At 54.1% G+C, this 21,498-nt stretch overlaps 1 protein-coding gene across 4 annotated transcripts in view; it reads left to right on the forward strand.

Annotated features, from left to right (window-relative positions):
* Positions 1–21,498, forward strand: part of CARM1 (coactivator associated arginine methyltransferase 1) — a 51,563-nt gene that overhangs the window by 22,817 nt on the left and 7,248 nt on the right. For all 4 annotated transcript variants that reach the window (XM_016935026.4, XM_016935027.4, XM_063801186.1 and 1 more), the window contains exons 2-6: positions 10,549–10,674; positions 13,627–13,733; positions 14,693–14,797; positions 17,833–17,943; positions 19,536–19,713. In XM_016935026.4, coding sequence (XP_016790515.1) covers positions 10,549–10,674; positions 13,627–13,733; positions 14,693–14,797; positions 17,833–17,943; positions 19,536–19,713 — 627 coding nt within the window. The remainder of the gene's footprint in view (positions 1–10,548; positions 10,675–13,626; positions 13,734–14,692; positions 14,798–17,832; positions 17,944–19,535; positions 19,714–21,498) is intronic.

Consider the following 21,498-nt stretch of genomic DNA (forward strand, 5'->3'; position numbering starts at 1 on the left):
GTGTCTCCCTCTTTTTACCTAACTCTCCTCCTTTGATCGGGAATATTTTCCTCTGGAAGGTGAAGAGCCCATGTTGTCTTTGGCAGCAGGAGGCGATTTAATAAAAGACGTACCATTTGGACAACGGCTTCTACAGCTACCAACTACTCCCCCACCCCAGGTTTGCCGAGATAAATAGCTTTAATTATTCCTCCATTTGGTGGCTACAGTTGTGTTCCCCCTGGAGATGCAAGAGCTTGAAATGTGGCCTTTCTCCCCCCGAGCTGCTGCTGCTTTTCTTCTTGCCCTCCACCTCCTTGTGTTTTTTTTTTTCTCTCTCTCTCTTTTTTTCTTCTTGAAATGGGGTCTCACTCTGTCGCCCAGGCTGGAGTGCAGTGGCACGATCTCAGCTCACTGCAGCCTTGACCTCCCAGGCTCAAGGGATTTTCCTGCCACAACTTCCCACATGGTTGGGACTACAGGTGCACATCACCATGCCCAGCTAATTTTTTTATTATTATTTGTAGAAGATGGGGTCTCACTATGTTACCCAGGCTGGTCTCAAACTCCTGGGCTCAAGTGATCCTCCCCGCTCAGCTTTCCAAAGTGTTAGGATTACAGGCGGGAGCCACTATTCCCAGCCGGCCTCCTTATTCTCTATCTGCCAAAGAATGTGGCCCTGATGTCACGACAGCATGGGAGGTTCTCTTTTTTTTTCTTTTTGAGAGAGTCTCGCTCTATCACCCAGGCTGGAGGGCAGTGGCGTGATTTCTGCTCACTGCAACCTCCGCCTCCCAGGTTCAAATTATTCTCGTGCCTCAGCCTCCCAAGTAGCTGGGATTACAGGTGCCCACCACCACTCCTGGCTGATTTTTGTATTTTTGGTAGAGATGAAGTTTCACCATGTTGGCCGGACTAGTCTCAAACTCCTGGCCTCAAGCGATCCACCTGCCTTGGCCTCCCAAAGTGCTGGGATTACAGGCGCAAGCCACTGTGCCCGGCCTAGGGATGGGAGGTTTGAAGGGACTCCAGGTCCCCCTGACCCAGGTCTAACGAGCCTCAAGGGCCCGAAGACCCCCTGCTTGTTCCGTTGCTTTCTGGAAGCAAGGGGGAGGGGAAGGAGGTGAACAAATAGTGCTGCTGTGTGGCCACCTGATGCTAAACATCTCTGCGTGGTGAAGCCACTTCCCCAATCAAGGCCGTGCGCACAGTGAGGGCAGGCTAGCATTCCAACTTGGACACCTGGACCCCTGAACTCACTGCCCCCTGTGCTTAGGGAAGAGGCTGGGCTGCCCCTGCCCCTATCCCGGGGAGGGCATTCTGGTCAGTACCCATGAGTGCCCCTTGTGTGCTAGGTACTGGGTGGGTCATGCCCAGAGCCCTGGATCTGCGCTTTGTGGGGCTGTCAGGTAGGCGTTAAATAAGGAGCTGCCAGGCAGTGAGGGCTTGTCCGGGAAATGCTGGAGGACCTCTAGGAGGAGGTGACAAGGAAGCAGGGGAAGAGGGGAGGGTGATCTCTAAGGAGCATCAGAGGCCAGAGAGAACCTCTGCCCATGATCTTGACCGGGAGAGAGTGTTGAAGGCCAGCGAGGTTTGGCTGGAGTGACCCAGGGGGCAGCAGTGAGACTGCGGACATTGGCAGGGGGCTGGTTCCAGAAGGTGCTGGGGAACCGTGGGGCGGTGTGAAGCAGGCGGGTTGTGTTAGGCACTGTGCGGCTTGAAGGGTGGACTGGGAGGTGACTGAGGCATGGTATGTTGCCCGGCACCATCTGCTCAGTGAGACCCTTGAGAGACGTCTCCCCGTTCTTCCAAGACCCTCCTGCATGCTGGGACCCAGGGCTGCCGTGGAGCTGCTTGCTGCCCCACCCACCATTCTCTAGTGTATTTTCTTCAAGTCTGGGGCTAGGGAATCCTTATACCTTAGAGTCCCCCAGATTCTGCTGCCCTGGGGGGCCAATAAGGAGGGGATGTGCAGCATGCTGACTCTAAGGCAGGTGGGGAACAGCAGCCGGTCCCCCAAGAGCTGCCCTCTTCCCCATCCCCATTGCCTCCTCCCTGGCCAGCCATAGCCCTTGGCTCCTTCCCTATCCTGTGTGACGGTGGGTCTCTCCCCACCCTGCGCAAGATCCCTCCCAGTGCTGCCCAGAGCCGAGCCACCAGTCCACTGGGGCCTCCACAGCGCCCCTACCCACATCAACCCACGTTTCTTGGAGGTCTGTCCCAGCAGACTCCCAGGGCTCACCACACTGTCTGGGCCACCCCTGTTTCCCTGCCTTCCTGCACTCTTCCCCTTACTGGCATATCTGTCCCCAGTCTCCTTCCCAGGCTGGGTCAGGTGCCACCTCCAGGCACCTACAGAGTCCACCACTTGGGGATCTCTGTCAGTCTGCCACTCGGCTGTCCTCACCGCCTCTAGGATGGGGAGTGTGTCTCCATTGCCGAGTGCCTGGTGAGCAGATAGGGAAGTGGGTGGCGAGGATGCTGAGGGTCCAGCCTCTGCTCTGCACCTGTAATCCTTCCGGGTTTTGCAAATGAAGCTTTATGGGCACACAGCCATGCTCATTTGTTTACATATTGTCTGCTGCAAGGCAGAATAGAATCATTGTAGCAGAGATCAGATTCCCCAGCAGAGATCAGATTCCCCAGGAAGCACACAATATTTACTGTCTGGTCCTTTACACAGAAAGTCAGCCAAGGCCTGCTCTAGGAAGCGCAGAGACATTGGGTGGTGCATTGGTGAGGAATAGGGATGCTGGTGCCAGTCACCTCGGCCACTCTTGCTGTGTGACCTTGAGCAAGACACTTAACCTCTCTGAGCAAATAAGGGCATAGTGAGAGTAGATACTCCCAGAAGTGATGAGAAGAGGAAACAGGAGGTCGACATAAGGCACCGGAACAGAGCCTGGCCGTTATGTCGGCTCTTATGTCATGTGACATCCCAGCCTCTGCAGGGTGTGGGCAGGCCTGGCTCATGGCAGCTGGGGGTTTGTGACCTGGATTCACATGGTGGAGGGCTGCTTCCTGGGAAGCAAGAAAGGCTGCCTCAAAGATGGGGCAATTTTTCTACCCCCTTCCCTGCAGTTCCAGCCCCTCCTCCCTTGGCCCCAGAGCTTCATCAGGGCCGACTGCAGTGTGGCAGGCCAGCGAGTAGCCCCAGGCTGGGTCCAGGGGTGGCCAAAGCGTAACACTCAGTCCGGGTTTGTGTTCTTTACGTTCCCCGTTGGAGACTCCACCTGGAGATCCCAGTCCCTTTCCTTTTACTGCAGGGTAAAGAAATGCTAGCTCTGGGCCGGGCACGGTGGCTCACACCGGTGAGCTCAGCACTTTGGGAGGTCGAGGTGGGTGAATCACCTGAGATCAGGAGTTTGAGATCAGCCTGGTCAACGAGGTGAAACCCTGTCTCTAGGCTGGGTGTGGTGGCTCACTCCTGTAATCCCAGCACTTTGGGAGGCCGAGGCAGGCGGATCACGAGGTCAGGAGATCGAGACCATCCTGGCTAACACGGTGAAACCCCGTCTCTACTAAAAATACAAAAAAAATTAGCCGGGCGAGGTGGCAGGCGCCTGTAGTCCCAGCTACTCGGGAGGCTGAGGCAGGAGAATGGCGTGAACCCCAGGGAGTGGAGCCTGCAGTGAGCCAAGATTGCGCCACTGCACTCCAGCCTGGGAGATAGCGAGACTCCGTCTCAAAAAAAAGAAAAAAAAAAAAAAGAAACCCTGTCTCTAATAAAAATACAAAAATTAGCCGGGTGTGGTGGTGCATGCCTGTAATCCCAGCTACTCGGGAGGCTGAGACAGGAGAATTGCTGGAACCCGGGAGATGGAGGTTACGGTGAGCTGAGATTGTGCCACTGCACTCCAGTCTAGGCGACAGAGTGAGACTTAGTCTCAAAAAAAAAAAGATACCCCAGCTGTGGCCTGGCCTCAATTGGCCTGAACTCACCACGGCCTCCTGGCTCTAGAGTCTGCTTTTTGGTCACCCTTGCCTGCTAGCCCTGCAGCCTGTCCCCCACCTCTCCAGGCCATGTGCACACAGTCCCCAACATGCGCCGGCTGATGCCACAACAGTGGTGCTTTTTGGATTTGTCTCTAGAGGCCAACACAGAGGGCCTTTCTGAATCCTGGGGTCCTGCCCCCTTCTGCGGCTCCCATACTGCTCCTCCCCAGCTGAATGGCCGCTTTGGGAGGTGGTTGCTGGCCTTGAGAGGATGCCACAGTGAGTTTCCTGTGGGCAGGGCTGCATCTGTGGCGAGCACTGAATCGCCACTGCTGGATCCAGACGCCTGTGCGTCCCGGGCCCCAAGGCTCCCTTCTACCCTCCTCCTGGGGTGCTGTTCGCAAGCCAGGAGACAGGCTGTGCATTCCCTGCCTACTCAGAGGTGACCCTGGGCCAGGTGTGCGATGGCCCACTGGACCCATAGTAGCAGAGGGAGGGGAGAGGAAGAGAGAAAGTGGGAACAGCATGTGCAGAGGCCTGGGGCCTGGCCCATGTAGGGACTAGAGGGTTGAGTGTGTCCATGGGGAGGGGCCAAGACGGGGAGAGCCATGAGGAATGATGGGCACAGAGCTCAGAGGCTCGGGAGTCTCCTGAACAAAGAGAGGAACATGGCTTAGCTTGTTTTTTTTTTTTTTTTTTTTTTGTTGTTGTTGTTGTTTGTCAGTATTTCCCAGGTGTCTTCTGTGTGCCAGGGACTAACTTGGGGATAAAGCTGTGACTTTGAGAAGCTGCCGGCTCCGCGGGCTTTAGCAGCTGCTGCTGTGATGAAGCGATCCACTTGCCCTCAGCCCCGGCATCTTTGGCCCAAGCCCAAAGATGGGTTTGGGCTAGCCCTGGCTGGGCACAGCCAGGCTTCACTTGGCCACAGGTCCTGTAGTTGCCTGCCTGGCGCCAGGTCAGAGAGGGGCGCCTCAGGCAACATCGGGTTGCCAGGCTGCTTGGTAAACAGGCCTCCCTGGGCCCACTTGCTGTCGCCCAGGTGTGGCCAACAGATCGACAGTATCTCCTGCCCCAGGACAGGTATGAGTGTGGGCACCATGCCAAGGTTGGATGTCCCTTCCTGGGACCCACCTACAGCTGGGAGCACCTTATCTTGGGCCTCTGTGGGTGTAGTGAGGCTGTGAGTCTGGGGCAGTGGCCTGCTGACACCCTCCTGGCAGGGCTCAGGAGGTTCCTCCATGCCCTGCCCTCTCAGGAGGGTGGCACCTGGCTCCTGGGGTGGGAGAGAGTCTGGCAGGACTGGCTGGGTGTGGCCGGGGAGCTGCCCTTCAGGTCTCATATCTGTAGGCCCTCATACCTGGACTCGTCAGTTAGGAACAGTTTTCTTTTTCTTTTTCTTTTCTTTTTTTTTTTGAGACAGAGTCTCACTCTGTCGTCCAGGCTGGAGTGCAGTGGTGCCATCTCGGCTCACTGCAACCTCCACCTCCCGGGTTCAAGTGATTCTCCTGCCTCAGCCTCCTGAGTAGCTGGGATTACAGGCATCCGCCATCATGCCTTGCTAATTTTTGTATTTTTAGTAAAGACGGGGTTTTGCCATGTTGGACAGGTGTGTCTCAAACTCCTGGGTTCAAGTGATCCGCCCACCTCCCAAAGTGCTAGAATTACAGGCGTGAGCCACCACGCCTGGCCCATTTTTCATTTTCTATTGAAACAAAATTCACATCTGTAATCCCAGCACTTTGGAGGCCAAGGTGAGAGGATCACTTGAGCCCCAGGAGTTTCAGACTAGCCTGGGCAACATAGTGAGACCCTCATTTCTACAAAAAAATAAACAAAATTAGCCAGGGGTGGTGGCATATGCGTGAGGTTCCAGCTACCCGGGAGGCTGAGGTGGGAGGATGGCTTGAGCCTGGGAGGTCAAGAGCTGTTGTTTCATAATATGAAATTAGCCCTTTTACAATGTTGCATAACAATCACCTCTATCTACTCCCAAAATATGTTTGTCACCCCAAAAGGAGACCCCACATCCATTAAGCAGTTGCTCCCCATTCCTGCCTTCTCCCAGCTCTCAGCCACCAGCAGTGTGCCTTCTGTGACTATTTCATATAAATAGAATCATTTGTGTCTGGCTTCTTTCGGCATGATGTTTCTGCTATTCATTCATGTTGCAGCATGGCTCAGTGCTTCCTTTATTTTTATGGCTGAATAATGTTTCATTTTATAGATAAGCCATATTTGTTTATCTGTTTGTCAGTTTATGGACATTTGGGTTATCTTGTGTCTGTCGTGAATAAGTACTGCTGTGAATGCTTGCATACGAGTGTCTGTTGGTTTTTTTTGCTTTGTTTTGTTTTTATTTTTTATTTTTTTTGAGATGAGTCTGGCTCTGTCGCCCAGGCTGGGGTGCAGTGGCGTGATCTCGGCTTACCGCAAGCTCCGCCTCCCAGGTTCCCGCCATTCTCCTGCCTCAGCCTCCCGAGTAGCTGGGACTACAGGCACCCGCCACCACACCCGGCTAATTTTTTGTATTTTTAGTTGAGACGGGGTTTCACCGTGTTAGCCAGGATGGTCTCGATCTCCTGACCTTGTGATCCACCCGCCTCGGCCCCCCAAAGTGCTGGGATTACAGGTGTGAGCCACTGCACCCGGACTTTTTTTTTTTTTTTCTGAAGCGGAGTCTCACTCTGTTGCCCAAGCTAAAGTGCAGTGGCGCTATCTCAGCTCACTGCAACCTCCACCTCCCTGATTCAAGCAATTCTCCCTGTCTCAGCTTCCTGAGTAGCTGGGACTACAGGCACCCGCCATCATGTCTGGCTAATTTTTGTGTTTTTAGTAGAGACGGCGTTTTGCCATGTTGACCAGGCTGGTCTTGAACTCCTGACCTCAGGTGATCTGCCTGCCTCGGCCTCCCAAAGTGCTGGGATTACAGGCATGAGCCACTGTGCTTGGCCAGCTTTTTGTTTGTTTGTTTTTGTTTTTGTTTTTTTAAAGAGGTGGAGTCTTGCTATGTTGCCCAGGCTGGAGTGCAGTGGCTGTTCACAGGCAGTCATAGCTAACTGCAACCTTGAGCTCCTGGGCTCAAGCAATCCTTCCACCTCAGCCTCCCGAGTAGCTGGGATCTCAGGCTAATTTTGTTTATTTTTTTGTAGCGATAGAGATGGGGTCTTACTATGTTGCCCAGGCTGACCTTGAACTCCTGGCCTCAAGTTATCCTCCCATCTTGGCCTCCCAAAGTGCTGGGATTACAGGCATAAGCCTGTGCCTGGCCCTGGCTATCTCTTTGTTGTTGAGTTAAAAAAGTTCTTGGCCGAGCCCAGTGGCTCATGCCTGTAATCCCAGCACTTTGAGATGCCGAGGTGGACAGATCACATGAGGCTAGGACTTCAAGACCAGCCTGGCCAACATGACAAAACCCCATCTCTACCAAAAATACAGAAATTACTGGGTGCGATGATGCATGTCTGTAATCCCAGCTACTCAGGAGGCTGAGGCATAAGAATCGCTTGAACACAGCTACTCAGGAGGCAGAGCTTGCAGTGAGCCAAGATAGTGCTGCTGCACTCCAGCCTGGGCAACAGATCAAGAATCTGTCTCAAGAAAATATATAGGCAGGGCACAGTGGCTCACCTCTGTAATCCCAGCACTTTGGGACGCCGAGGCAGACAGAGCACTTGAGCTCAGGAGCTCAAGACCAGCCTGACCAACATGGTGAAACTCCATCTCTACGAAAACTACAAAAATAAGCTGGACGTGGTGGTGCACACGTGTAGTCCCCCAGCTACTCGGGAGGCTGAGGCAGGAGAATCCCTAGAATCTGGGAGGCAGAGGTCACAGCAAGCCAAAATTGTGCCACTGCATTCCAGGCTGGGTGATGGAGTGAGACTCCATCTCAAAAAATAAATATAATAAAAATAGATACAAAATAATTGTTGTTTCTTTTTTTTTTTTTTTTTTTTTTTTGAGACGGAGTCTTACTCTGTTGCCCAGGCTGGAGTACAGTGGTGTGATCTTGGCTCACTGCAAGCTCCTTCTCCTGGGTTCACACCATTCTCCTGCCTCAGCCTCCTGAGTAGCTGGGACTATAGGCACTTGCCACTATGCCCAGCTAATTTTGTTTTGTTTTGTTTTGTTTTGTTTTGTTGTATTTTTAGTAGACACAGGGTTTCACTGTGTTAGCCAGGATGGTCTTGATCTCCTGACCTCGTGATCCACCCATCTTGCCCTCCCAAAGTGCTGGGATTACAGGCGTGAGCCACTGTGCCCAGACTTTTTTTTTTTTTTTTTTTTTTTTTTTTGAGACATGCTCTTATTCTTGTCACCCAGGCTAGAGTGCAGCATTGCCATCTCTGCTCACTGCAGTGTCAACTTCCTGGGCTCAGGTGATTCTCCCACCTCAGCCTCCCAAGTAATTGGGACTACAGGCGCATGCCACTACACCTGACTAATATTTTTATATTTTTAGTAGAGACGGGATTTCACCATGTTGCCCAGGCTGGTCTCAAACTCCTGGGTTCTAGTAATCTGCCTGACTCCCAAAGTACTGGGATTACAGGTGTCAGCCACCGTGCCTGACCCTAAAATAGTTTTTTATATATTCTGGACACTAAATACTTAACAATAGATGATTTGCAAATAGTTCTCCTAAGAGTTTTCTTGTTTTAGCTCTTATATTTAGGTCATTGCTCCATTTGAGTTCTGTTTTGTTTGTATATGGTGTGAGGTAGGGGTTTAACTTCATTCTTTTCTCTGTGGTTATCCAGTTTTCTCAACAGTGTTTGTTGAAGACACTATTCTTTCCCCATTGAATGTTCTTGGCATCCTTATCAAAAATCAATTGAGGATAAGTATAAGGGTTTATTTCTGGACTCTGATTCTGTTCCATTGATCTGTGTCTCCTTTCTTTTGCCAGTACCACTACACTGTTTTCATTACTGTACCTTCATAGTAAAATTTGAAATTGAGACATGGGAATCCTCCCATTCTTTTTCATTCTTTTTCAAGACTGTTTTGGCTATTCAGGGTGATTGAGAACACTTTGCCATATTTGCACTCATGTTGTTGTTGTTGTGATGGGCTATTCAAAAGCAAGCTACTGACGTCATGGGAATTTGCCATAAATACTTCCGCATATGTTTTCTAAGAAAATATGCATTTCTCTACAAAACCACAATACCATTGTCACATCCAAATAACTTAAAATTATGGAATATGTAGTCCACACTCACATTTCCCTAGTTGTCTTTTTTTTTTTTTTTTTTTTTAATAGGATCTCACTTCTGTTGCCTAGACTAGAGTGCAGTGGCACCATCATAGCTCACTACAGCCTCAACCTCCTGGGCTCAAGCGATCCTCCCACCTCAGCCTCCCAAGTAGCTAGGACCACAGGTGTGAGCCACTCTGTCCAGCTCCCCAGTTGTCCTTTATTTATTTTTTTGAGACAAGGTCTTGCTCTGTCACCCAGGCTGGAATGCAGTGGCACAGTCATGACTCACTGTAGCCTCAGCCTCCTGAGTCCCTAAGACAACAGGCGCATGCCACCATGCCTGCCTAATTTTTAAATTTTTTTGTAGAGATGGGATCTTGCTATGCTGCCCAGGCTGATCTCCAGCTCCTGGGTTCAAGTGATCCTCCTGCCTTGGCCTCCCAAAGTGCTGGGATTAGAGGTGTGGGCCCAGCCTCCCCAGTTGTCCTGTATAACTTTTAAAAACATTTTTCATTTGGCTCCAGCCCAGGGTCCCACTTTGCATTGCATTGGGCACTCCCCTCTTTCTTGTCTCCTGCACTCTGGAATAGCTCCCACCGTTTTGGTCTTTCCTGACATTGGCCTGTTCAAGGAGACCAGGCTGGTTGTCCTGTAGCCTGCCCCACAACTTGTCCTTTTCTGTTGTCCCTTGAAGATGGGACTAGGGCAAACATTTTTGCCAAGAATACTACAGATGATGCACCTGTCCCACTGCAGTATGGCAGGCAGGGGCACAGTGCCTGATTGGGCTGGCCCGTTCCTGGCATCGCTAAGTTTCACCATTTGGCTGGAGTGGAGTGGCTGCAGGTTTGTGGAATGAATGACAGGTAACAGCTATCATGATGGGTACAGGGAGACAGTGTCCTAATTCACTAGACCACTGCCCCGCCATTAGCCCCCATCCGACAGTGAGAACCCCAGTTCCAGAGAGGCTGAGGGACATGCCTGTGTCACAGTGAACAAATGGCATGGATGGGGCGTGAACCCAGCGGTCTGACTCCACTGGCCACATGCAGTCACTGCACTGCGCCCATCCAACAACAGAAGGGCTCAGCCGAGCAGGGCAGAGGCAGCTCCAGCTCTGAGTTCCTGTGGGCCAGCACCATGCCTTGTGGCCCTGTCTGCCCACCTCAGCCTTCACCGTGCCCGTCTCAGCCCTGATCATCCTGAGGACACAGGCTGTGTTCCTGCTGTCTGATCAGTCGCTCCCTTGTCTTCCATGTGGGCTGGGCAGTCAGGGCACCCGGCAATGCTGCCAGGGTGGTTTTGTGGCACTCTGGAAGAATCTGGGGGCACCAAGGGGAGGCAGCAGGAGGGCGACAGGGACCCAGGCTCAAAAGAAGGCAGCTGACAGGGCTGCACCGCTCACGCCAGCCTGTCTTCTCTCGTAGATGAAGATGTGTGTGTCTTTAAGTGCTCAGTGTCCCGAGAGACAGAGTGCAGCCGTGTGGGCAAGCAGTCCTTCATCATCACCCTGGGCTGCAACAGCGTCCTCATCCAGTTTGCCACACCCAACGGTACGTGGCCCTCCTTCCATTCCGGTGACACCAGCCCAAAGCGCCCAGAGCCCTGGTGGGCAGGGGCGTAGAGCCTGGCTGAGGGGTGGCCCGTGCATCCTTAAGAAGGCTCCGCTGCCCTCAAAACCACATTCCCACATGCAGGTATGCCCAGAATACACTCTGGCCTGGGCAGACCCTGGATCCCAGACCCTCCCTCACCGGCTCCTCCGGGTCTTTTGGGGCTTGGCTTCTATGTCCCCACCTCCAAGAGGCCCATCCGGACCACCTGGGACCAGTCTTTCTGGCAGTGGCCAGCCCTGGGCCAGCTGTGACTGGAGTTTAGGGGATGGAGTGAGGCGAGGTCCTAGAGGCAGGAAGAGTTTGCTCAGGGCGCAGAGAAGCCACCAGAAGGGCTTAACCAACCCACCTTGGGGGCACAGGTGGACACAAGATTCCTGACTAGGGGTGGGAGAACCCCAGGTGGATGCAGCCAGGGTAGCAGAGAGGTGTCCAGGAATGCCCAGGGCTGGAGATGGTCTGAAGGTCCCACCGCAGGCTTGGTTACCAGAGACCTGAAGTGAGTCCAGTGGTTGACACAGGTGCTGGTGCGAGGACAGCTGGAGGTGGAGAGGCTGCCTGCCCATGAGCCACTGCCGGCCTCCCCCTTGTCTCAAGGTGGCTGTGCAGTGACCCAGATGTACCTTGGGCAGCCTGAGCCCTTGGGGCCAGCTGTGTGAAGCTGCCATGCCTGGCTAATTTTTTGTAGAGATGGGTTTTCACTGTTTTGCCCAGGCTGGTCTTGAACTCCTGGCCTCAAGTGAGCCACCCGCCTCAGCCTCCCAAAGTGCTGGGATTACAGATGTGAGCCACCGCGCCCGGCCCCCTTTTTTTTTTTTTTTTTTTTTTGAGAAAGAGTGTCACTCTGTTGCCCAGGCTGGAGTTCAGTGGTGCTATCTTGGCTCACTGCAACCTCCAGCTCCCGGGTTCAGGCGATTCTTATGCCTCAGCCTCCCGCGTAGCTGGGACTACATGTGTGTGCCACCGTGCCTGGCTAATTTTTGTGTTTTTAATATAGTAGACATGGAGTTTTTCATATTGCCCAGGCTGGTCTCAAACTCCTGGCCTCAAGTGCTCCACCCGCCTCAGCCTCCCAACGTGCTGGGATTACAGGCATGAGCCACTGCACCCGGCCGTTCCCACTCTTAAGACTATTTGTATTTTAATATTTTTTATTTCAGTTCTGTCAGTTTTTAAAAGTTGTGCTAAAATCTACATAACAAAATGTGATCATTTTAACCCTTTTGAAGTGTGTAGGTTGGTAGCAAGCAGCACATTAACATTGTTGTGCAACTGTCACTACCGCCCATCTCCAGAACTTGCTCATCCCCAACTGTGTCTTTTCATTGTTTTTGAGACGGAGTCTCGCTCTGTCACCCAGGCTGGAGTGCTGGAGTGCAGTGGCGCGATCTCGGCTCACCGCAACCTCCGTCTCCCAGGTTCAAGCGATTCTCCTGCCTCAGCGCCCTGAGTAGCCGGGATTACAGGCACGTGCCACTGTACCCAGATAATTTTTTGTATTTTTAGTAGAGACGGGGGTTTCACCATGTTGGCCAGGCTGGTCTTGAACTCCTGACCTCAGGTAATCCGCCTGCCTCCGCCTCCCAAAGTGCTAGGATTACATGCGTGAGCAACCATGCCTGACCGTGTCTTTTAATTTTTAAAGAGATTGTCTTTTAAATATTGTTTTGTTTTTTACTTGATATAATTTAGTGGCTATTATTCTATGTTAATAAATATAGCTTTATTTTATTTTATTTTATTTTATTTTATTTTATTTTATTTTATTTTATTTTGAGACAGAGTCTCACTCTGTTGCCCAGGCTGGAGTGCAGTCACACAATCTTGGCTCACTGCAACCTCCACCTCCCGGGTTCAAGTGATTCTCCCACCTCAGCCTCCTGAGTAGCTGGGATTACAGGTGCCCGCCACCACCCCTGGCTAATTTCTGTATTTTTAATAGAGACAGGGTTTCACCATGTTGGCCAGGCTGGTCTCGAACTCCTGACCTCAAGTGATCCACTCGCCTCAGCCTCCCAAAGTGCTAGGATTATAGGCATAAGCCACCGTGCCCGGCTTATTATTTCTTGTAGAGACAGGGTCTTGCTATGTTGCCCAGGCTGGCCTCTTAAACTCCTGGGCTCAAGCAGTCCACCCGCCTCAGCCTCCCAATGTGCTGGGATTACAGTTGAGAACCACTGTCCCCAGCCAAATAGATAGAGCCTGCTTTAAAGGGCCACATACCATTGCATCTCTGGGAAGGGTGGTGATTGGTGATTCTCTGCCATGCTTTTCTTAATTTTTTATTTCTTGTTTTTGTTTTTGTTTTTTAACGAGGCAGGGTCTTGTTATGTTGCCCAGGCTGGTCTGAAACTCCTGACAACTGATCTGCCCACATCAGCCTCCCACCTCAGCCTCCCAAAGTGCTGGGATTACAGGCATGAGCCACTGCACCTGGCCTCTACTGTGCTTTTCTCTGCCCCTGGCGTTTGTCCAGTCCCCTCTTACTGGACATTGCAGTGTCTGCTGTCCCCACACAGATGCTGCCCTGAGCTTCTGGGTGGACTTGGGCTTATTTGCCAGAGCTTTGACTCCTGGGCCAGTGGGCGTGTGCTTGAGAGAGCTTCACCAAGCTGCCCTTTGGTAAGGAATCCCCAGGCCCACTCCCAACAGACAGCAGCCCCACATGCAGGCTACCTGCCCTCTTCTCATGTCAGTCACCACGGTGCAGGCATGGCTGCCCTTCATCTTTTCTTTGAACTTTGAAAATTGTTTTTCGGGGAAGAGAAATCACCAGCCCTGTATGTTCAAGGGAGAAACGTCAGGACATACGGCCATCCAGAACCTTCCCTCCCAGATGGCCACATGCTGGGTTGCTGACCGCCCCCAGGTGACTTGGCTTCCCTGTTCCAGATTTCTGTTCCTTCTACAACATCCTGAAAACCTGCCGGGGCCACACCCTGGAGCGGTCCGTGTTCAGCGAGCGGACGGAGGAGTCTTCTGCCGTGCAGTACTTCCAGGTGGGTTGCACTCCCCCTCAGCCAGGCCGCCTCCCCCCGGCAGCCCCCCTGCCACCCACCCGCAGGAGGCCACACAGCACAGGGAAGGCCCACCCAAGTTCCCGTCCTGGCTCTGTCCCTTACTGGCCATGTAGCCTTGGGCAGGTTTCCTCCGCTGGCTGGGCCTCAGTTTCCTCATCTGTGAAGCGGAGATGCAGGTGCCTGCCTGAGAGGGTTGCTGGAAGGATCTGAGCACAGGTGGAGCTCAGGGCCACAGGCGTTGTGAATAACGGTAGAGCAGTTACAATGCCCTGAGCGCTCCCTGCATGCCAGGCCCTGGTCTAAGCGCTGTCACATGCATAGAAGCACTTGGACCCTCCCAACAACGCTAGGAGGTAAGTGCTATTATTGTCCCCATTTTACAGATGAGAAAACTGAGGCTCAGAGAGGTTAAGTGACTTGCTCCAAGTCACACAGCTATTATGCAACAGAGCCAAGATGGGAAGCCAGGTCTGCCTGATGCCAAAGCCTGTGCCCCTGCCCAGGTGCCACGCTGCCTCCCGATCGCCCGTTGTCTTACAGAGAGACACCACACCTCACCTGCCTGGCGCTCTGAGTTCTAGGGCTCTGTTCGATCCACTTCTCTTCTTCTTTGGGGCCCTCAAGATGAGGCAGGTGGCCCCCGATGCCAGAACCCTGCCTGTGGCAAATCTTGAGTTCTCCTGGGCGGCTTCCAGGTCCAGGCGGCATCCAGCTGTTGCCATCGGCTGCAGTGATAGTGGCGGTGTCCTCCTGGGGGCTGCCCTCCGGCTTCCTGCTCCCTCTGCTGGAGCTGCTAGTGGGGCCCAGGCAGAGGGTACACGACCTCCCGAGGGAGGTTTGTGCCCTAGATGGCCCCTTGCTCTATCACAGGGCTGGCCAGGGCCTTGGCTGCCTCGTGCCATCATGTGCCCCGTGCCATTGGTGTGTCTCTGTTCCAGTTTTATGGCTACCTGTCCCAGCAGCAGAACATGATGCAGGACTACGTGCGGACAGGCACCTACCAGCGCGCCATCCTGCAAAACCACACCGACTTCAAGGACAAGGTGAGTGGCCTGCGCATGTGCCCACCTCTCTGCTTCTGTCTCGGTTTTTTTTTTTCTTTGCTCATTGATTTTTTCTTTAATTTTCTCAGATTAGAAATGCATTTATCTCAGCTACTGCAGAGGCTGAGGCAGGAGGATCGCTTCAGTCCATGAGTTTGAGGCTGCAGTAAGCTATGATTCTGCCACTGCACTCCAGCCTGGGCGACAGAGCGAGACTCTTGTCTCTTAAAAAAAAACAAATAAACAAGGCCAGGCGCGGTGGCTCACGCCTGTTATCCCAGCACTTTGGGATGCCCAGGCGGGTGGGTCACAAGGTCAGGAGATCGAGACCATCCTGGCTAACACGATGAAACCCCGTCTCTACTAAAAAATACAAAAAAATTAGTTGGGCGTGGTGGTGGGCGCCTGTAGTCCCAGCTACTCAGGAGGCTGAGGCAGGTGAATGGCATGAACCCGGGAGGCAGAGCTTGCAGTGAGCTGAGATCGCGCCACTGCACTGCAGCCTGGGCAACAGAGCGAGACTCCATCTCAAAAAACAAACAAACAAACAAACAAAAAAAAACAAAAAGCAAGAAAAATGCATTTGATATATAAACTCAACACAGCATGTACATTATAGGCTTGAGAGGCCTCTATCAGTTCCCTCCAAGATAGCCGCTACCCCTCAGTATGAGGTCTCTTCAAGATTTTTCCCCATACAGACATCAGCGTATATTTTACAATTATTTTATTGAGCTGGGCAGAGTAGCTCACACCTGTCTGTAATCCCAGCACTTTGAGAGGCCAAGGCAGGGGGATCATTTGAGCCCAGGAAGTTGAAACTGCGGTGAGCTGTGATTGGGGTACTGCTCTCCAGGCTGAGCCAAAGTGCGAGACCCTGCCTCAAAAACAAAATAAATAAGCTTTTTGATATCACCAAATAATGTGCACTCATGATTAAAGAGAGAGAGAACAGAGCAGAACGTCTGTATTCAAAAGTAGAAATCGGCCAGGCACAGTGGCTCACACCTGTAATCCCAGCACTTTGGGAGGCTGAGGCAGGTGGATCACTTGAGGTTAGCAGTTCGAGACCACCCTGGCCAACATGGCAAAAGCCCATTTCTACTAAAATAAAATACAAAAATTAGCTGGGCATGGTGGCAGGCACCTGTAGTCCCAGCTACTCAGGAGGCTGAGGCAGGAGAATCACTTGAACCTGGGAGGCGGAGGTTGCAGTGAGCCGAGATTGTGCCACTGCACTCCAGCCTGGGCAAGAGAGCAAGACTCCGTCTTAAAAAAAAAAAAGTAGAAATGTATAATGTATTCCCTTCTCATCCCATTTGCCAGAGTTTTTGGTGTCTACCTTTTTTATTTTTTTATTTTTACTTTTTTTTTTTATGAGATGGAGTCTTGCTTTGTTACCAGGCTGGAGTGCAGTGGCACAATCTCGGCTCACTGCAACCTCGCCTCCCGGGTTCAAGCGATTCTCCTGCCTCAGCCTCCTGAGTAGCTGGGACTACAGGCACACACCACCAAGCCCAGCGGATTTTTGTATTTTTGGTAGAGACAGGGTTTCACCATGTTGGCCAGGATGGTCTAGATCTCTTGACCTCATGATCCACCCACCTCAGCCTCCCAAAGTGCTTGGATTACAGGCATGAGCCACTGCACCCGGCTTACTCAGAATTTTTGTTTTCTCTTTCTGTTTTTGGGGGGTTTTTTGAGACAGATTTCACTCTGTCACCCAGGCTGGAATGCAGTGGCACAATCTCAGCTCACTGCAGCCTCTGCCTCCTGGGTTCAAGCGATTTTTGGGCCTCAGCCAGCCAAGTAGCTGGGATTACAGTCATGTGCCACCATGCCCGGCTAATTTTTGTATTTTTAGTAGAGATGGGGTTCTGCCATGTTGCCCAGGCTGGTCTCAAACTTCTGGCCTCAAGCAGTTCATCCGCCTCAGCCTCCCAAAGTGCTGAGATTACAGGTGTGAGCCGCCGCACCTGGCCACTTTTCTCTTTTGAATCAAATGGGAGCCTGTTTTTTTCCTCCAAGTATTTTGGGGATCTCTCCACGTGGATCTGCATGGATCTGCCTCATCCAGCGCCTGGATCATGCCCCCCTAGCATCGCTTACCATCCCAGAGGATGGTAGACCCTGGGCCCTGGGGAGGAGTTGTCTTGACACAAGAGTGTCTGCCCTGGCAGGGCCATCCCGAGCCTCCTCCTGGCCGCTGAGGTCTGGGAAGGACGTCCTCCGTTGGTGAAGTCCCTTCCTGCTCCCCAAGGATGGAGATCCATTTCCTGGTTCATCTGGAGCTCTGATCAGTACCCTGAGGCCTTCCCACCTGACCCCAGCTTCCCCTGCAGGCACTCCCCGTGCCCAGAGCATTTGTCCTTCAAAAGCTCATGCCTGTCACCACCAGGAATGTCTGTCCTTGGTCTGCTCGTGTGGAAGCAATCCCACAAATCCAGAACAGGTGGTGTGTTCTCCCAGACCCTGGCCTGGACTCTGCCATGAGTGACCACCACGGGCCAGTAGCCCTGCGGGGAGCCCAGCCGGCCCCAGGGCTTGGGCGGCTCACCTGCCCCAGCCAAGACGGGCTGCTTCTCCAGGCATGAGTCAGCATGGAGCTGGGAGACACTGCCACCAACAACTCGGGCCCCTTTCCTCCATGCTAGAACTGCGGAGGCCCCGGAAAAATGCTTTTCAACTGCCAGTGAGCTTCCAGGGGAGGCCCGTGCCACTCACCCCAGACGATCCAGAGGCCTGCAGGCCACAGGGTTGGGGCTGAGCGGGAGCTTCCCCAGGGCTTCTCCTCCCGGAGGCCTGCCGGCCACAGGGTTGGGGCCGAGCGGGAGCTTCCCCAGGGCTTCTCCTCCCGGAGGACTGGCCCATGGCTCATCTTGAGTTCTCGCTTCATTTTGACCAAGAGCCCATAAAGGGCAAACATTGAGAGTGAAGACAGACGCCTCATGATGTGCACATCCCTTATGATCACTGTCACCTCCCCATCACCGTCGCCTCCTGTGTCTCGCTCTCACCTCCCACTCCTCCCTCAGATCGTTCTTGATGTTGGCTGTGGCTCTGGGATCCTGTCGTTTTTTGCCGCCCAAGCTGGAGCACGGAAAATCTACGCGGTGGAGGCCAGCACCATGGCCCAGCACGCTGAGGTCAGTGGCCCGCTGGTGCCCACCCAGCCTCGTCCTCGCCCATGAGTGCCATGCCGGCCCCAGCCTAGAGAAGCTTGGGAACCCCCAGGGGCCTGGGGACATTACTTCTGTGCTTTGGTCTCTTTATTGTCCCCAAGACAGTCATTTCGGGGAGGGGCTTCAGGGCCTGAGATGATTTTCTCTCATGGCCGGTAGTCAGGGCCACATGTCATTTCCCTGTTTTCTTTTTTTTTTTTTTTTTGCACTGAAACCTTCATTCACAAAGTTCAAAACATAAAAGCTAAAAAAGAGCAGACAGCGTGCTCTCCTTCCCCACCCCGGCTCCCACCCCCAGCCCCATCATGAGAGAGGAGCTACGGCCACAAAGTCTGAGCAGAGCTATTCCGTGAGCGTCCTCTCGCACCAGTGGAGGCTGCACCCTCCATTCCCTGCTCTGCCTCTCCCATGGATCTGGGGTCGCCGGGGTCGTGGAGGGGCCATCTTTGTTCTGTCTTGCCGCCGCAGAGCACCCCTGTGCCCAGCCGTGCCGCTGTTGCTTTAGCTGCATTGTGTCCGCAGCGACACCCAGACTCCTTCCAGGTCTTCACGTGGCCGATGCTGCTGTCCTGAGCCCCTCTCCCACATGCGGTTGTGTCTGTAGGACACACCCTAGCCCTGGAATCGCTGGGTTGGGGGTGCATCCAGCTTTAGCTTTGGTGGCTGTTGTGATGTCTGCTCGTCCCCCTCTTTGCAGCCACCAGCAGTTGTCGACGCAGGGTGGGGGACCTAGGAGGCCGCAGCAGGGGACGGCCCTGAGGCAGGGCCGGGGTCACAGTGAACTCTCTTTTTTTTGGGGGGGGGGTCTCACTCTGTTGCTCAGGCTTGAGTGCAGTGGTGCGATCCTGGCTCATTGCAACCTCCACCTCCCGGGTTCAAGTGATTCTCCTGTCTCAGGCTCCTGAATAGCTGGGATCCACCACTGCAACTGGCTAATTTTTGTATTTTTAGGCCAGGCATGGTGGCTCACACCTGTAATCCCAGCACTTTGGGAGGCTTAGGTGGGCGGATCACCTGAGGTCAAGAGTTCGAGACCAGCCTGACCAACGTGGCAAAACCCCATTAGCCAGGCGTGGTGGTGGGTGCCTGTAGTCCCAGCTACTCGGGAGGCTGAGGTGGGAGAATCGCTAGAACCCGGGAGGCAGAGGTTGCAGTGAGCCGAGATGGCGCCACTACCACCTCCAGCCTGGGCAACAGAGTGAGAATCTGTCTCAAAGAAAAGAAAAAAAAAAAAAGTTTTTTTTTTTTGGTATTTTTAGTAGAGACAGGGTTTCTCCATGTTGGTCAGGCTAGTCTCCCAACTTATGAGGTCAAGCAGTCCGCCTGCCTCGGCCTCCCAAAGTGCTGGGATTACAGGCATGAGGCACCGTGCCCGGCCCACAGTGAGCTCTTAACAGGCTATGTCCAATCGCAGCCATGGTTGGGGCGCCAGCGAAGCAGGCAGAGGGGCACCCGATGCCCATGTGTGGATGGAGGCTGTCCCTTGAGAGCAGGTCTAGGGAGGGCCCCATGGCAGGAAGACGCAGGGAAGCCCACATGGCCCTGCCCGCCTGCAGGTCTTGGTGAAGAGTAACAACCTGACGGACCGCATCGTGGTCATCCCGGGCAAGGTGGAGGAGGTGTCACTCCCCGAGCAGGTGGACATCATCATCTCGGAGCCCATGGGCTACATGCTCTTCAACGAGCGCATGCTGGAGAGCTACCTCCACGCCAAGAAGTACCTGAAGCCCAGCGGTGAGCACTGGGGGGTACACAGGCCGGGCCCCTCGGTGGAGCCCCTGGCTGCCGCTGAGCCAGGCCATCAGTGCTTCAGCTCCCTGCTTGCTGTCAGTGGCCCGGGGTGTAGGGAAGCCTGGGCTTTTCCCCCGCTCCCACCCCAACCCCACTCCAGCCAGCTGTGGCTTTTGGAGCCCTGGGCCCCAAACACGGCCAGACACCCAGCTGCCCACTCGCCCAGACAGGGTACAGAGCATCTCCTGGCACCTCTGCCGTCCCATGTCCTGCTCCTGCGGGACAGCCTCTGGCTGGGAGTGGGGATTGGGACAGGTTCTGTGGTCAGCAGTTCCCCAACAAGCCCTGCTCTCCTCACAGTCCAGGAGGTGGGGTGGGCGAGCATGTGTGCAAATGCAGGGGTGTGGGTGCGAGTGTACGTGTGTGAGGAGGTGAGGTAGCTGTCTGGCAAGCCCATCTGTCACTTCCCATCCGTGCCTCTGGGTATGGCCTCTGGTCACTGGGTGACTGTTTCTTTTTTTGAGACAGAGTTTCACTCTTGTTGCCAAGGCTGGAGTGCAGTGGTGCGATCTCGGCTCACTGCAACCTGCACCTCCCCAGTTCAAGCAATTTTTGTGCTTCAGCCTCCTGAGTAACTGGGATTACAGGTGTGCACCACCACGCCCAGCTAAGTTTTGTATTTTTAGTAGAGACGGGGTTTCACCGTGTTGGTCAGGTTGGTCACGAACTCCTGACCTCAGGTGATCTACCCGCCACAGCCTCCCAAAGTGTTGGGATTATAGGCATGAGCCACTGTGCCTGGCCTGGGTGACTGTTTCTATTTGCCCATCTGTCTTGGGGTCTGTGCAGCCCTGACGCCTGAGGCATGTGCCTGTGGCTCTTCTCATGCTAGGTACGTGAGCGTCTGAGCATTTCTGTACAGGCAAGCAGCTGTGTGTGCGTGTGGCGGGGGACAGGTCCCCAGCCAGGGTAGCAGCCATGGGATGGAGCGTGGGCAGCAGCAGGCTGGTGGGGCTTGTGCAGGCAGGGGCAGGGGGGAAGCTTCCACTCTCGTCTCTGGCCTGCCCTGGATCCAGGCCCTAGGGTCCTGGCTGGCTGTGCTCCTGGAGGTGGGAGGTGGCGTCCCACAGCTGTGTCTCATGTCTTGGGTGTGAGTATGGGAGGCAAGGCTGCTCCAGGGGCTGTGGGCCCCACTCTCCTCCCCTTCTGCCCTGATGGTGGGGATTTGGGTGGGGACAGCCCCAGCAGAGAGGGCCCCTCCTGATGGGACATGAAGCCAGATGGCAGTCAGGCTCTGTGGGCAGCTGCATGTGCCCCCCACGGCCCAGCAGCCAGCTTGCAGGGAGGGGGGAGGCCAGGCCTGTGCAAGGAGTACTCCTGTCCAGCTCAGGAAGCTCTTCCAGGGGTTAAAGGCAGCCCTCCCCTCTCCCAGTCACATGTCTCCTGGTCAGCAGGAGCCAGAGGTTCCTTCTAGGCTGGGTCACTTCCCATGGTGCCCCCAGGTCCCCCAGGGCAGAAGCCGCAGCATGTGCATCTCCCTCCCCGTTCCAGCAGCTGCAGCCCTGCAGCTCTCGCCTCGGGTACAGCCTGGTGGCGTAAGGAGGAGGCAGAGTCCCACTGATACCTCAGGATCTCCTCCCCCAGCTTGCAAGGCTGGGGGGCCCACATCTGGAGGCCAGGTGCTCCTTGGGGCAGGCGGGGCTGCGGGGCCCTGATCCTCCCTGCCACTGGCCCTGACTCATGCGTCTACCCTTGAGTCACAGAGGGAGGCCCTGCCCTTCCCTCAGT

This window comes from Pan troglodytes, chromosome 20, assembly GCF_028858775.2.
Source record: "Pan troglodytes isolate AG18354 chromosome 20, NHGRI_mPanTro3-v2.0_pri, whole genome shotgun sequence".
Classification (NCBI taxonomy): Eukaryota; Metazoa; Chordata; class Mammalia; order Primates; family Hominidae; genus Pan; species Pan troglodytes.